This window comes from Propithecus coquereli, unplaced genomic scaffold, assembly GCF_000956105.1.
Source record: "Propithecus coquereli isolate 6110/MARCELLA unplaced genomic scaffold, Pcoq_1.0 Scaffold126, whole genome shotgun sequence".
Lineage (NCBI taxonomy): Eukaryota > Metazoa > Chordata > Mammalia > Primates > Indriidae > Propithecus > Propithecus coquereli.
Window position 1 is genome coordinate 5,539,817 of NW_012136747.1, and position 12,400 is coordinate 5,552,216.

Here is a 12,400-nt window from a genome sequence, read left to right on the forward strand (position 1 = left end):
GGTGTTCACGGTGGCTACGGTCCTTCGGTCTGCTCTCCTTCCGGCTCCCTTGGATCCCCGAGTAGACCTGGGCGACTCCAGGTCGGTTTGGGAAGAGAAACAGCACAAGGCTAGACGTCGGCAGGGTCTAGCTCTCATCCCAGCTCGGACTGCAGTCCCCTGTGCGACCTTGGGCCAAAGACTTGTCCTCCCTGAACCACAGTGTCCCTGGCCAAAAACACTTTGCCCAGCTCTAAGTGGTGACTGGGGTTTAGCACCCAAAGCCCCGGACTTAAGTATGTGCCCCTCAGGTCTCTGCACCCCTGTGCCTCCCTCCTCTGGGGCCGGCCCTGAACGAAAGCCTTTGCCTCGTCCCATGCTCGAGGGTGGTGGACACCCCGGTGGGCTGGAGAGCCTTCCCTCTGTAGGGTGGTGGGCTCCCCTCCCCTAGCCGTGTGGCCCTGGGCAAGGCACTTCAGCTGCCGGCTCCAGCTCCCTCTCCCAGCTGTCCCGAGGCCGGGGTGGGCTAGGTGAAATAATGGACAGAGACACCCTGTGGGGACCGAAAGCCCCTAGAGACACAGGCCTGGCCCAGGCAGTAAGTCCTAACACATGTAGAGGGGAGGGTGGGGGAGGGCGAGACACTTGTCTTTGCACAGAGATCTCTGGCCCCAGAAGCCAGGGCAAAGAGCCAGGGCTGCAGCCTTCGCCAAACTCCCCCCAGCCTCACTGGAAGGAAACTGAGGCAGGACGCTGCACAGATCCAGGGGCACGCAGGCTGCCCTGCTAGGAACTTCTTGGGCTCTAGAAGACCAGGAGGATGAACCAGTAACATTGGCAGGGTTCCGGAGAGGAGGACTTTGGTGTACATGATATGGGGGACTGACCTGGCTGCCACCCTCACACGTATGACCCGAGGAGGTCACGCCCGCTCACTCACTCAGCAGACAGGCACTGAGCCCTCCCGTGTTCCCGGCAGGAGGGACCCAGGGACTGGCCTTCTTGTTCCATTGCAGCGTGAGTGAGGTGTTACAACGGAGGAAGAAGGAGCTAGCAGGCTCCCCGTCCACACATGAAGGCACCTCTGACCCCTTCCTGCTCTGACTTTCTAGGCCTTTGAATCAAACGAGACCCCCTTGGCCCACCAAAGAGTTAAGCAAAGGAAATCCCCTCTGTCTGGCAGAGCGGAGGCCGGAGGGAGGGAGCAGGAGGAGGGGCGCTGGGAGCCAGCTCAGCCCAGCTCCCGCCCTGGCCCTTCCTCCCGCCCTCCGCCCTCCGCAGCTGGGCCTGGGGTTCTGGGCCAGCAGCCACTTAGTGCTGCTGACATGGGCCAGGGAGCCAGAGGCCCTGCAGTGGCCCAGGATCCATGAGCCAAGCGGGAGGCCGCAGGACACAAGGTGAGTGACCTGAGGCTCCTGGGACTCCTCTCCTCCCTCCTCACTTCCTGGACAAATCTGGGGCCCTGCTCTCTCCCTCTGACCTGCCAGCCTCTCAGGCTCACCCCTCCCCACTCCCTGCTGCCCCTGCAGAGCCCCCCTTGCTCCTGGCTTGTACCGCCCTGCCTGGACACACACCAGCTCAGCTCAGCTCCGCTTTCCTGGACCCTGGACTGAGAAGGTTGCCCTGCCGCCTCTCTCCCCCACAGAGGTCCCAAACCCCCAGGGGAAGCAGCGAGGACCCCAAAAGTCCCCCTGATGCCATGGTCCCTGCCTGGCACCCTCCCCCGGGGCTAGTCAGTGATCCTAGCTGTGGTTATTATTCTTATTCCTCTCATTAAAGGCTTCCTGCTTCCTGCCCCTCAGGCCAGGCTCTGTGTCTCTGAGCTTTTGACTCCCATCGGGCTGGAGCCAATGGGAAACAGAAATGTCACCAAACCATGCCAGTCCTCTGGGGGAAGTTCTGTTTCTTCCCATCCCATGCAGGCACAGGCAAGAGGTCAGAACATACTTTTTAAAAGTCTTTTGCAAGCCACGCACTTTTCCTGCACTGCAGTCCTCTCAGATAACCTGGGAAGGAGGTGGTGGTGTCATCTCCTTGCAAGTGTCAAGGAGCGGGAAGCCCAAGGAGGGTAAGCCACTAGCCATAGGTCGCACAGCCTGTAAACTGCGCTGGGATCTCAGTTCTGACTCTGAGACCTCAGCTTTTCTCATGGAGTCACATCTATGGCCAGGAAAAAGAAAGGAATTTTGCTCTTCTCGAAACCACTGAGATCTGTAGTTTACAAGTAAAAGGTGAGAATGACAACGTCAGGGAGGGAAGATGTGGCCCTCTGAGGCTGCGACCTGCAGAACCTGGAGACTCGACCAGGGTGGGCAGAGCGGAGCTAGGGAAGGGTCCCCTCCAGGAAAGGGTGGGAGGCTCTGCAGACTGCCCGCCCCCGCCTCTTATTACCGCCCAGCTGGGGGGTGGGGGGAGAGCACAGGGCTCCTGCCCCTTCAAACCCGCTCTTACCTCAGTGCTCAGTGACATAGTCTGGTATTTTTAAAAGTAATAATTGTATCTTCTCTACATGTATTAACCACAGAAAAATATTTTTGAATTGTACTAAATGTTAAAGGAGAACAAAAAGGAAATAAACAAAGAAACGCCAGAAGTGTAAAAACCAGTCTGGGTTCAAAAGCTGAGTTTCTGATTCTGCGATAACTCACCGCCAGCCCCCAAAGGCTGCCACCACCTCAAAGGCTCTTTGCCTGGCTTCCTGCCCACCAGCCCCGGGCCTGTCTCCTGAGCCTGGTGTCCAGGCTGCTTCCTGCCCCTCTCCTGGAACTCTGGATCCCTTCTTGGCCAAGGCCAAAGACAGATCCTCCCAAACCCTTGGACTTCTCTGCTCCTTTGAATTTTCCAGACCTCCTAGTCCTGCCGCCTAATTTCACTTTACCACCTTGGCAGCTGATTGGCAGGTATATGATGATTGACATAACCACCTTCCACCTTCTCTCTGGAGCTTTCCCAGCAGGGCTTCTGGGTAAGGTTGTAAAGGTTGTTGACTACACAAAGGTGCCAAAGGGCGAAGTGGGCTAGCACCAGCCCTTGCGAAGCTGCACACCCTCAGCTTTGCATTCCTCCAAAGGGGACTTCTTTTTTGTTTCTAATTTGTCCATGCAGAGGTGCATTGCCTTCTACTTGGCACAAAGGCACTGTAAAGGCTAGTGACGGCCTGCAGTCCACGACTAGTGCAGTCCACGACTCAGCACATCTGCTCCTGACCTCTCGACGATGCAGTCATAGCATCACCGTGAATAGCCCTGCTGGTTTTCTCTCGTACACGTTCTTACCGTCTGCTGGAATAAATGAACCCTCCTATCTCTCTTGTTGGAACCATGGTGTTCTCGCGCCAGAGTGTAGGCTCAGCCACACGTCCTCTCTCCTGGGAACAAGCTTGTACAATCCTTTGTGTTCGTCCCTTGTGTCCACTAATTGATGGTGGAGTCAATGCCAAGAAAACAAGCCAGAGAGGCTCGAGGGTGGGAAAAGCATTTGATGGTCTCAGTGGTTACCAGTCATGGGCAGCTGGGCCATCTTCTCACTGGCCCCAGCAAAGGCCTCCTGGGACCCTCGTCTTGGCTGTGGCTGTGCAGAGGACTTCCCCCTTCCCAGGCACGGGGGTGGCAGAAGCCTCCATGGACTGGGTGTCGGGGACGCAGTGTCCAGGCCTGCCCTGCCTCAAGTCTCCTAATGGGAACTTGCTTCCCTGTGCAGGCCTCAGTCTTCTTGTCTGTTAACTGGGGGCAATCACACTCCCTCCCGAGTTCCGTCAGGAGCGCGCTTGCTGTGGGTAGCAGCAGCCACCCTGGACATTGGCACATCACAGATGTTGAGTGAAATGTAGTTCCTGTCCCTCCTTCCTTGTTCCAGGTCGCCATGGGGATAGCCACCCTGGGTCCCCTCTGGGCTGCCCTCCTGCTCCCTCTCTTGGTGTTTGGGGTCCCCACAGAAGAGCCCACCTCCAGGGAAGCTGTGGCCTCCACCCCCACTGGGGGCTGCCAACGGTGCTGTGACTCCCTGACCCCTGCTGATGCTGCAGATGTGTCCCCAGCCTCTCCGTCCGCCCTCCCGTATGTCCTGCCTGAGGTCAGGCCCTACATTAACATCACCATCCTGAAGGGTGAGTACCTAGCCCGCCTGGTAGGGCAGGGAGGGCCAGGGGACGGGGGGAACAGGAGAACCAGCACAGAGAACTGTCCCAGACCCTCTTCCATGCACGTGGTTACTGAGTCCCCACTGTGTGGCAGGGCTGTTCTGAACGGTGAGGATGGCGCGGGAGCAAACCAGGCAAAGATGCCTACGGCCTGGGCTCCTTTCTCATGGGAGTGGGCAAGGAGCGATAAACGTATTCCCCAAGTTAATGGGGCGGAATGTTGGCTGGTGATAAATACTCCGGGGGATGCAAAGGTGGTCGGGGTGAGGGGCATTGAGAGTGCAGGTCTGGGCACAGCAGGTCTGGGCACAGGGTTGCACACTGCGTGGGGGGTGGTCAGCCTGGGCCCGGGGCAGGGTGGGCCTGGAGCGTTTCAGGAGCAGGGCGGGAGAGGTGACAGGGCTCAGACTGTGCAGGGCCTTGTCTTTATCAGCCGCAGTCAGGACTCGGGCTCCTCTGAGTGGGGTGGGGGGAACAGAGGTGGGTTTGAGCAGGGGAGAGACCTGATTGGACCTAGGTTTCAAATGGGTCCCTCTGATGTGGTGTGGACAAGAGAGGCAGGGGACAAGGGCAGGATTATGGAGCCCTGAGGGCAGTCCAGGAGAAGGCTGGCTCCCTGCTCTCCCGCACTGGGCAGGAAGCAAATCACTTCCCGTATGGGGGTTGGGAATGGCTGACGGCAGTGGCCAGGCCCTGGGCATCCTCAGCCTCTGTCTTTGCTCACAACAGCCCCGTGAGTGTGACGCTTTATCATGCCTCCCACTTTGCAGATGGGGAAACTGAGTCTCCCAGGGCAGGAGCTCTCCTGGGGTCACACAGCTGTCAGGGACAGAGCCCGGATTTGTTCCTGAGCTCTCCACAGGGCCACTCCACAGCCCCTTTCCCTCCAGGCTTCTGCCCCAAGGGCCTGTGCCCTCCTTTCTGCCCCTTCCCCACGCATGGTCCTGGGGACCTTGGGAAAGCACAGGACCTTCTAGGCCATGCAAGGGTGTGGCTGCGGCACCGTGACAGGCAGCAGGGAACTGTGTGGGGTCAGGTCCCTCCAGACGTGGGTGGCCACCTGCTTTTCTTGTGTTCGAGGCCAGCATGGACTAGGGGCCAGGCAGGGGTGTGCCTCCCTGGGGACCAGGTGCTGCCAGACCCCGGGGCAGGTCAAGGTGGGCTGGACCACGCTGGGTGAACCGTCCTGCCTCATGCTCGCGGAGTTTGCAAAGTGCTTTCCCATAGGACACTTTGTGGAGGGCTCACAAATGCCCCTGTGAGGTGGGCACGATCCTCTTCAAAATACAGACAAGAAAACCAAGACCCCGACCGTGAAATGCCTGGCTCCTAACCCGGGCTTCTCCCTCAGAAACCCACAGTGTACCCCACCATGACCCACGTCCTTGCCAGCCTGGCCTCCCGGGGACCACAGTCAGACCCTCCCTGCCGGGCGAGGGGGACAAGCTTGCTCTGGGGACGGACCAGATTCTGAGTGCCGCCCCTTCTGCTCCTGAGCTGGGTGTCCCTGGGCAAGTCATTTGACTTTTCTGTGAAGCGGAAATGGTCACGGTGTCTTCTTAGAGGGGTGCGTGGGGAGGCAACGTCTGGCATACAGCAGGTGCTCAATACACGCCAGCTCCTTCTCTGGGCCTGGGCAGGGGCAGAGCCTTCCCCAGACAAATGTGGTGTGGGGACCTCCTTGGCGCAGGCCCAGGTCCCCGCCCTGACTTCTCCCCTACTTGTCCCACAGGTGACAAAGGGGACCGAGGCCCACTGGGCACACCAGGGAAGCTGGGCAAGGAGGGTCCCCGGGGGGACCGTGGCCCACAGGGCAGCAAGGGCTCTAAGGGGCAGGCGGGCAGCCCGGGCGCCCCGTGCCAGACGCACTTCTCGGCCTTCTCGGTGGGCCGCAAGACGGCCCTGCACAGCAGCGAGGGCTTCCAGCCGCTGCTCTTTGACACGGTCTTCGTGAACCCCGACGGGCACTTCGACATGGCCGCCGGCCGCTTCGTTGCCCCCCTGCGCGGCCTCTACTTCTTCAGCCTCAACGTGCACAGCTGGAACTTCAAGGAGACCTACGTGCACGTCGTGCACAACGAGGAGGCGGCCGTCATCCTGTACGCGCAGCCCAGCGACCGCAGCATCATGCAGAGCCAGAGCGTGATGCTGGCCCTGGCGCCCGGCGACCACGTCTGGGTGCGGCTGTTCAAGCGCGAGCGTGAGAACGCTGTCTACAGCGACGACGTCGACACCTACATCACCTTCAGCGGCCACCTCATCAAGCCTGAGGACGACTGAGTGCCTCCAGGTCACCGTCCCAGAGGGGCAGCTCATGTGCCGGGTGGCCGTGGGCAGGTCCCGTCCCCTGCAGGGCTCGGATTGCATCTTGTAAGCGGGTGTGGGGTGGGCAGGTGGTCCCCAAAGACCTGGCATTCTGGGGAGGCCCCCCTACTTTCCTTACCGCCATCATCCCTCCCAAACCATTTCTGCTCCTCTCTCATATTTTGGATCTATTTTAAGAGACTTTCTACCTAAATATTCTAGATCTTTCCCAACCATGTAGCCCAGCACTTCTCACACTTCAATGTGCACGTGCATCACGTGGGGCTCTTGTTAAAATGCAGATTCTGATTTAGCATCCAGAGGGGGCCCAGGATTCTGCATTTCTAACAAGCTCCTGGGTGACGCCGATGCTATCAGTCTACGAACCACACTTGAGTAACCGCATTCTAGAACTTTCCCAACATCCCAGTACTTTCTGAACATTCTGGAATCTTCCAAACATTCTGGAATTCTCCCATTACTCTAGGACTGCCCCTCTGCCTTCTCTCTGTCTCCTCTGTGGCCACCATTCATTTCCTCACTCACCAAACGCTGAGCGTCTCTGTGCCGGCCCGGGAAGGGTGCGCTAAGGCAGACACAGCCTGCCCCTGCCCTCAGGGAGCACCTGTCCGGCCCAGGTGGGGAGACAGACGAGTACGTGGAGATTTTACGCAGACGCAGAGAGCACGCAGGGCTCTCCTGGGCGGGTCTGTGTCTGGGTGTCCAGGCGCTGCAGGTCTTTCCTAACACACTGCTCCCCGAGGTAGGGGGTATCCCCTTCCCGTTCCTCGCCCTCCTCCTGCCCAACGCCCCTCATTAAAGCAAGCCCCAGAGGGGCCTTGGCCGGGTCAAGGGTCCTGCGAGGAGAGGACTCAGGGGTTTGGAGTCATTGGGGGGTGGAGGGGGCCCCTGGGGAGTGCAGCCCGGACCCCCAGCTCCCCGCACAGCCGGCGTGGTGACCTGTGAGGACTCCTGCCCCCCACACTGGCATCCCCTCCCAGCCTCCTCCCAGGGCTCTGCCAGGGCCTTGCTCAGTCTCTCCTGCCAAAGGTCTCTGAGCCTCAGTTTCCCCAGGACTTCCAGCCACTGTCAGACACAGATGTCTGTCCCTAGGTGCTCTCTGACCCTCCTTGCCCCTCACACCAGCCCAGTGTCCCCAACTCTCCAGGCTTTATCAAGGTGCTAAGGCCCTGGTGGGCAGCTGCTGCCCACAGAGCCCTCCTCCGGCCTGGTGCTGCCCCGTATCACCGGCAGGTGATGGGCCAAGACGGAAGGCGTGAGGCTTTGAGCGCTCCTCAGGCATGGGGGCCTGAAGCAGGCAACGTTCCAGGTCATTCAGGGGCCCTCCTCTGAGCCATGTTGCCCAGAAAGGCACTGGGGGAGGGCGAGGCAAGGAGGGGACAGCAGGCCTCTGTCTCTTCTCCCTGGCGGCCCCCAGCCTTCCTCTCCCCCACCCCAGGTGGCCTGACCTTCCCAGGGAGGGGCGGCCGCCACCTATTGGTGCTTCTGCAGACTCCGGGGCAGAGGGCCCCCAGGGGGTGGTCTCTGGTGCTCACAGCCACGGGAGCCATGGCCACGTGGCCAGGTCATCGGAGCAGGGCCTGAGCCAGTGCCAGGAAGACTGGTGCAATGACCACCCCGGCCTGCCCGCGCCCCTCCCTGCTTGTCCAGCGTGATTAAAGGATGCTGTGTCCTCTTGGCGATCCAGACTGGTTCTTTCTGCTTGGGTCCCTTTGCCTGCCCTGGGAGGGTGGCTGGTCCCTCTGGGGCCAGGATCCAGGGCTGCAGAGAGAGGGAGGGCAGCCCAGGGCTCCACTCCATGTGCTCCCCACCCACAAAGAAACCAGTGCCCTCGGTCACTCACACAGCCACTCGGTCTGCTGTGCCGCTCCCTGGCCGTGACCTCGGGCAGGTCCCCACATCTCTGAGCCTCGGTTTCCTGTCTGTAAAATGGGGATGATGATAATCTACCTCATGCGGTGGCTGTGAGGATTGGTGAGGTTGCCTAGTGAGCACCACATTCACCCTGAACCAGCACCTATTGAGCACCTACTGTGTGGCACAGAGCCTGCAGCTCAGAGCACCATTTGTCACTCCCCTCGGAGAACATCCATGGACTGGCGTTCTGGGGAGGCACTCAGAAGAGTCAAACAAACCACAGGCCCTCCCCTGGGGACTCTGTCTCGTGTTTTGTGTTTCACATCTACAGGAGAACTGTTGGATACTCTCTGCAGCAAAACACGCACGACATTTTACAGCGGAACACCTTGACGGCTCCGTCTCTCTGGTATGTTGACGGTTTCTGACTTTCTAGGTCGGCCTCACGTAAATGCGAGGGCTGGCTGGAAAGTATCCAGCCATGTAATATGAAAAATAGAGACATTTACTGAAGAAGATACGAGGTACAAGAAACATCATGCATAGGACAATGACGCCTCAGTCCCCTTCTAAGTGGGCACTTTGGGACCTCACACAGCTCTCCCAGCGTCTCTTAACGTTCAGCATGCTCAGGTGTTCTGCTTGTCGCAGGCCTTCCAGAACGTGGATCTCTTTCAATAGACTCTCGACCCTCTTTGAGGCGTTTGTGCCCCACTTTTATTTGCGCCGCGCTCATTGCACCGTCCCCAAAAGCCTTCTGAATCATCCGAATAGTTTCCGCAGGAAATGCTCAAGCTTAACACAAAATGTGATGCAGAGCCTGCTCTACTCGCGCAGTCATTTAGAATGCGACGGCCACACAGTACGCATGCTCACTCAACGGCGTCTAGCGCCCACTGACCACTACAGTGACATCATCATTGTTCACGCATGCGCATCCCAGTCCACGCTCCGTGGCTGCCAGGTTACACGGAGGTGGTGCAAACCGTTCTTGTTACAGTAACAGTGGCTGGATACTTTCCGGACAGCCCTTCGTATATTTGAAGTAATGTCGCTTCTGCTGCTGAGTTGATGGGGCACCCTTCCCTGCTCCGTGTTGTTCCTGCTGTGTCTCACGGCTTTCTGGGCACCGCATGGACAAAGCACGCTACAAAGAAGCAACCATCCGCACCTGCCCAGGACTCAGCCCAGCCGGCAGCCCACCCGCAGAGGGGGACGCAGGTCTCTGTTTCCTGGGAGCCCCCCTGGCTGCCGAGGGAAGGCTTCTCACGACACCTGAGTGCCTTGTGGCTCTCAGCGAAGAGACCCTTCACGTGTCAGAGGCCACCCAGGGGAGCCATCCTGCGGCGTGCTTTTGGTCCAGGCTCTGTTTATACAAAATTGGCCTAACCAGCTCAAGCTTGGGCCCTCGGGACAAAGGCTGTCCGGAGTGCCAGCCAGGAGCCTTTGTCATGTGCAGCACAAGGACCGCGGTTTACTGATTGCTGAGGCAGCAAAGCTTTTGGAACTTCTTGCCAAGTACCTGCAGGAGGATTAAAGTTTGTCCTTTGCAAACTGAAGCCAGAACCGCCAGACATTTCTGGGCCGTATGAATTCAGGCAGCCCTTCCGGCGTCCCATCTGACCCGCTGTGAACCCTTCCTCCGGCGCGACTCAGGTGCGGCGCCCAGACTTTCTGGGCCAGCTTTTTGCACTGGATCCCAGTTCCTGACTTGGTGGCATAGCCCTGATGGGTGGTAAGAGCCACTAGATCTTTGCGATGGAACTTCTCTCAACAGGCAAGTCCTTGGTGGGGGTTGGACAAGGGCCCTTGGGAAACTGCTGCCAGGTCTGCGGGGCACAGCGTCCCCCAGGAGGTCTGCAAGGCTTAGTCCCCGCGACTTCAGCGAGCTGGTCAAATGCCCATTAGCCACCTCCAGGGTAATCCCTCCCAGTTATATGTATTTTGAAAATGACGTTCCCTCCCTGAAGTGTTAGGCATCAAGGAAGGGGATGGAGAGGAGGGCCAGGACAGGAAGCAGCCCTGGGAAATGAAAAATACCCCAGAGGGGAATCAGGGGACCTCACCTCCACTTTGCCATTGCTTTGTGGGGCGACCTGGGGCAAATGCAGGGAATAGTAAGGGGGAAAGGGTGATCGGATGGTGGCCTGAGTTAGAAACAGGTCAGGTGGCTGGTATACAGGTGGCTGAGTTGGGCATGTCCCTGGTGACCTGCTGTTTGACTAGGTGGACTGGATCCATTCCATGGGCTTGGGTAGGGTGTATCTGGAAGTCCTCAGCCTTCCTGGGAAGGGGATCTGCACAGGAGCTCCTCTGCGACATGGGAGTGTGGGGAAGGGAGTGGAGAATGCGGGTGGGGGTGATCTTAGAAGGCTTCTTAATGGAGGAAACATTTGAGAAGGGCCTTGGAGGAGGGACAGGAGTTTGAAAGGCACATGATATGGGGAAAGGGGACAATGGGAGGAAAGGGCTGGAGGTGGCCAGTGCAGCCTATGCCCTGGGCGGCGGGAGAGACCTGCATGTTAGATACTGATTGGAAGGGAGGCAGAGCGAGCAGGCAGACCACTCTGCCCTCGGCCAGGGGGAGCCCAGGCCGTGGAGGGTGAGATGGAGGCAGTGAGAGAGCCTGTGCTGTGGTCCAGGGGAGGACACGCAACGCCTGGGAACTGGGTGAATGGTGATGTCATCCTGGAGGAGAAGGTGTGTCCCCACTGGACTTCGAAGTTGGTGAGAGATTCCGCAGCAGGGGGAGGGAGGAGGGCGGCCAGGTTTGAGGCCGGGGGATGTCCAGCTTGGATAAAGGGTCTGCCAGGCTCTGTTACTCCTGCAAGAATTTTCTCTGACAGTCAGAAGTGAGTGGGCCTGGGTGCCAGGAGGTGGCTTCCTGTCCTAGCTCTGCCCAGGAGGTTACTTGCTTGGCTGGAGGACCGAGGATGCTGGGTGACTTGTTCAGCCTCTTTGGGCCTCCACATTGTCCATCTGTAACGTCAGATTCAAAATCCTTTTTCTGGCCGGGCGCGGTGGCTCACGCCTGTAATCCTAGCACTCTGGGAGGCCGAGGCGGGCGGATTGTTTGAGCTCAGGAGTTTGAAACCAGCCTGAGCAAGAGCAAGACCCCGTCTCTACTAAAAATAGAAAGAAATTAATTGGACAACTAAAAATGTATAGAAAAAACTAGCTGGGCATGGTGGCGCATGCCTGTAGTCCCAGCTACTCGGGAGGCTGAGGCAGGAGGATGGCTTGAGCCCAGGAGTTTGAGGTTGCTGTGCAACACAGTGAGACTCTGTCTCAAAAAAAAAAAAAAAAAATCCTTTTCTCTTACCCCACCAAGGATATGGGGGGGGGTCACTACATTTTCTGAACCCCAAACCAGGGCCTGTCGGGGAGTGGCAATGGGCAGCAAGTGTGAAATTAGTGCCGGTTGTCCCAGAAAATACGAAGTGCATGCTGGAGAAGATTGAGGGGAGGGGTGAGCGCTCAGACTGCAGAGTGCACAGTCCACGGGCTCCCCAGAACAGCTCCTGGCGGAGAGCACGACATCATTTTTCCTGTAGTGTGACCGGGGCTTGTTGCTTCCTCTCTGCGAGTCTCGGTTTGTTCCGACCGAGGATTGAGTGTGATGACGTGTCTGTGCACTAGCAGTGTCTGGCACGCAGCAGTGCTCAGACAGCGTTTCCCCGTGAATGACTGTCACTGAGCACGGGCCCTGTCCTCTCCCCTTCTCGTCCTCTGCTCGGCAGGCCCGTGACAGTAGCCACATATGCCACGCGTGCGTCTGGAGGAAAGGGAGAAACATAAGCAGGAACTTAACGCGAGCAGAAACAGATGGCAAGAACATTATGGGGGAGGCCAGAGAGGAAGGAGGGATTTCCAGGACACGAGTCGGGAGTGCTCAGGGCTAAGCCGTGTGGCTTTGGAGCAGCTGGCCCCCAAGGCCAGGCGACAGGAGGCTGGGGGTCAGGACCAGGCCAGGGCTGTAGCACAGGGTCGCGATGGGTGGAGGGAGTCATGGGGGAGGGGTCCAGGCACGTGGCTGCAGCAGGTGATCCCCAGCCTGTCAGTAGCAGGGTGGGCTGGGGGATCCTGGCAGTGGCTGACCTC

General features: G+C 58.7%; 1 protein-coding gene across 1 annotated transcript; it reads left to right on the forward strand.

The window, feature by feature from the left end:
* The first annotated feature begins 1,259 nt into the window (after nt 1–1,259).
* C1QTNF6 (C1q and tumor necrosis factor related protein 6) lies at nt 1,260–8,108 on the forward strand. The gene is made up of 3 exons (XM_012638043.1): nt 1,260–1,376; nt 3,835–4,084; nt 5,850–8,108. Exons 2-3 carry the CDS (start codon nt 3,841–3,843, stop codon nt 6,395–6,397), a joined length of 792 nt encoding a protein of 263 aa, XP_012493497.1. The 5' UTR covers nt 1,260–1,376; nt 3,835–3,840; the 3' UTR covers nt 6,398–8,108.
* The last annotated feature ends 4,292 nt before the right edge of the window (nt 8,109–12,400 follow it).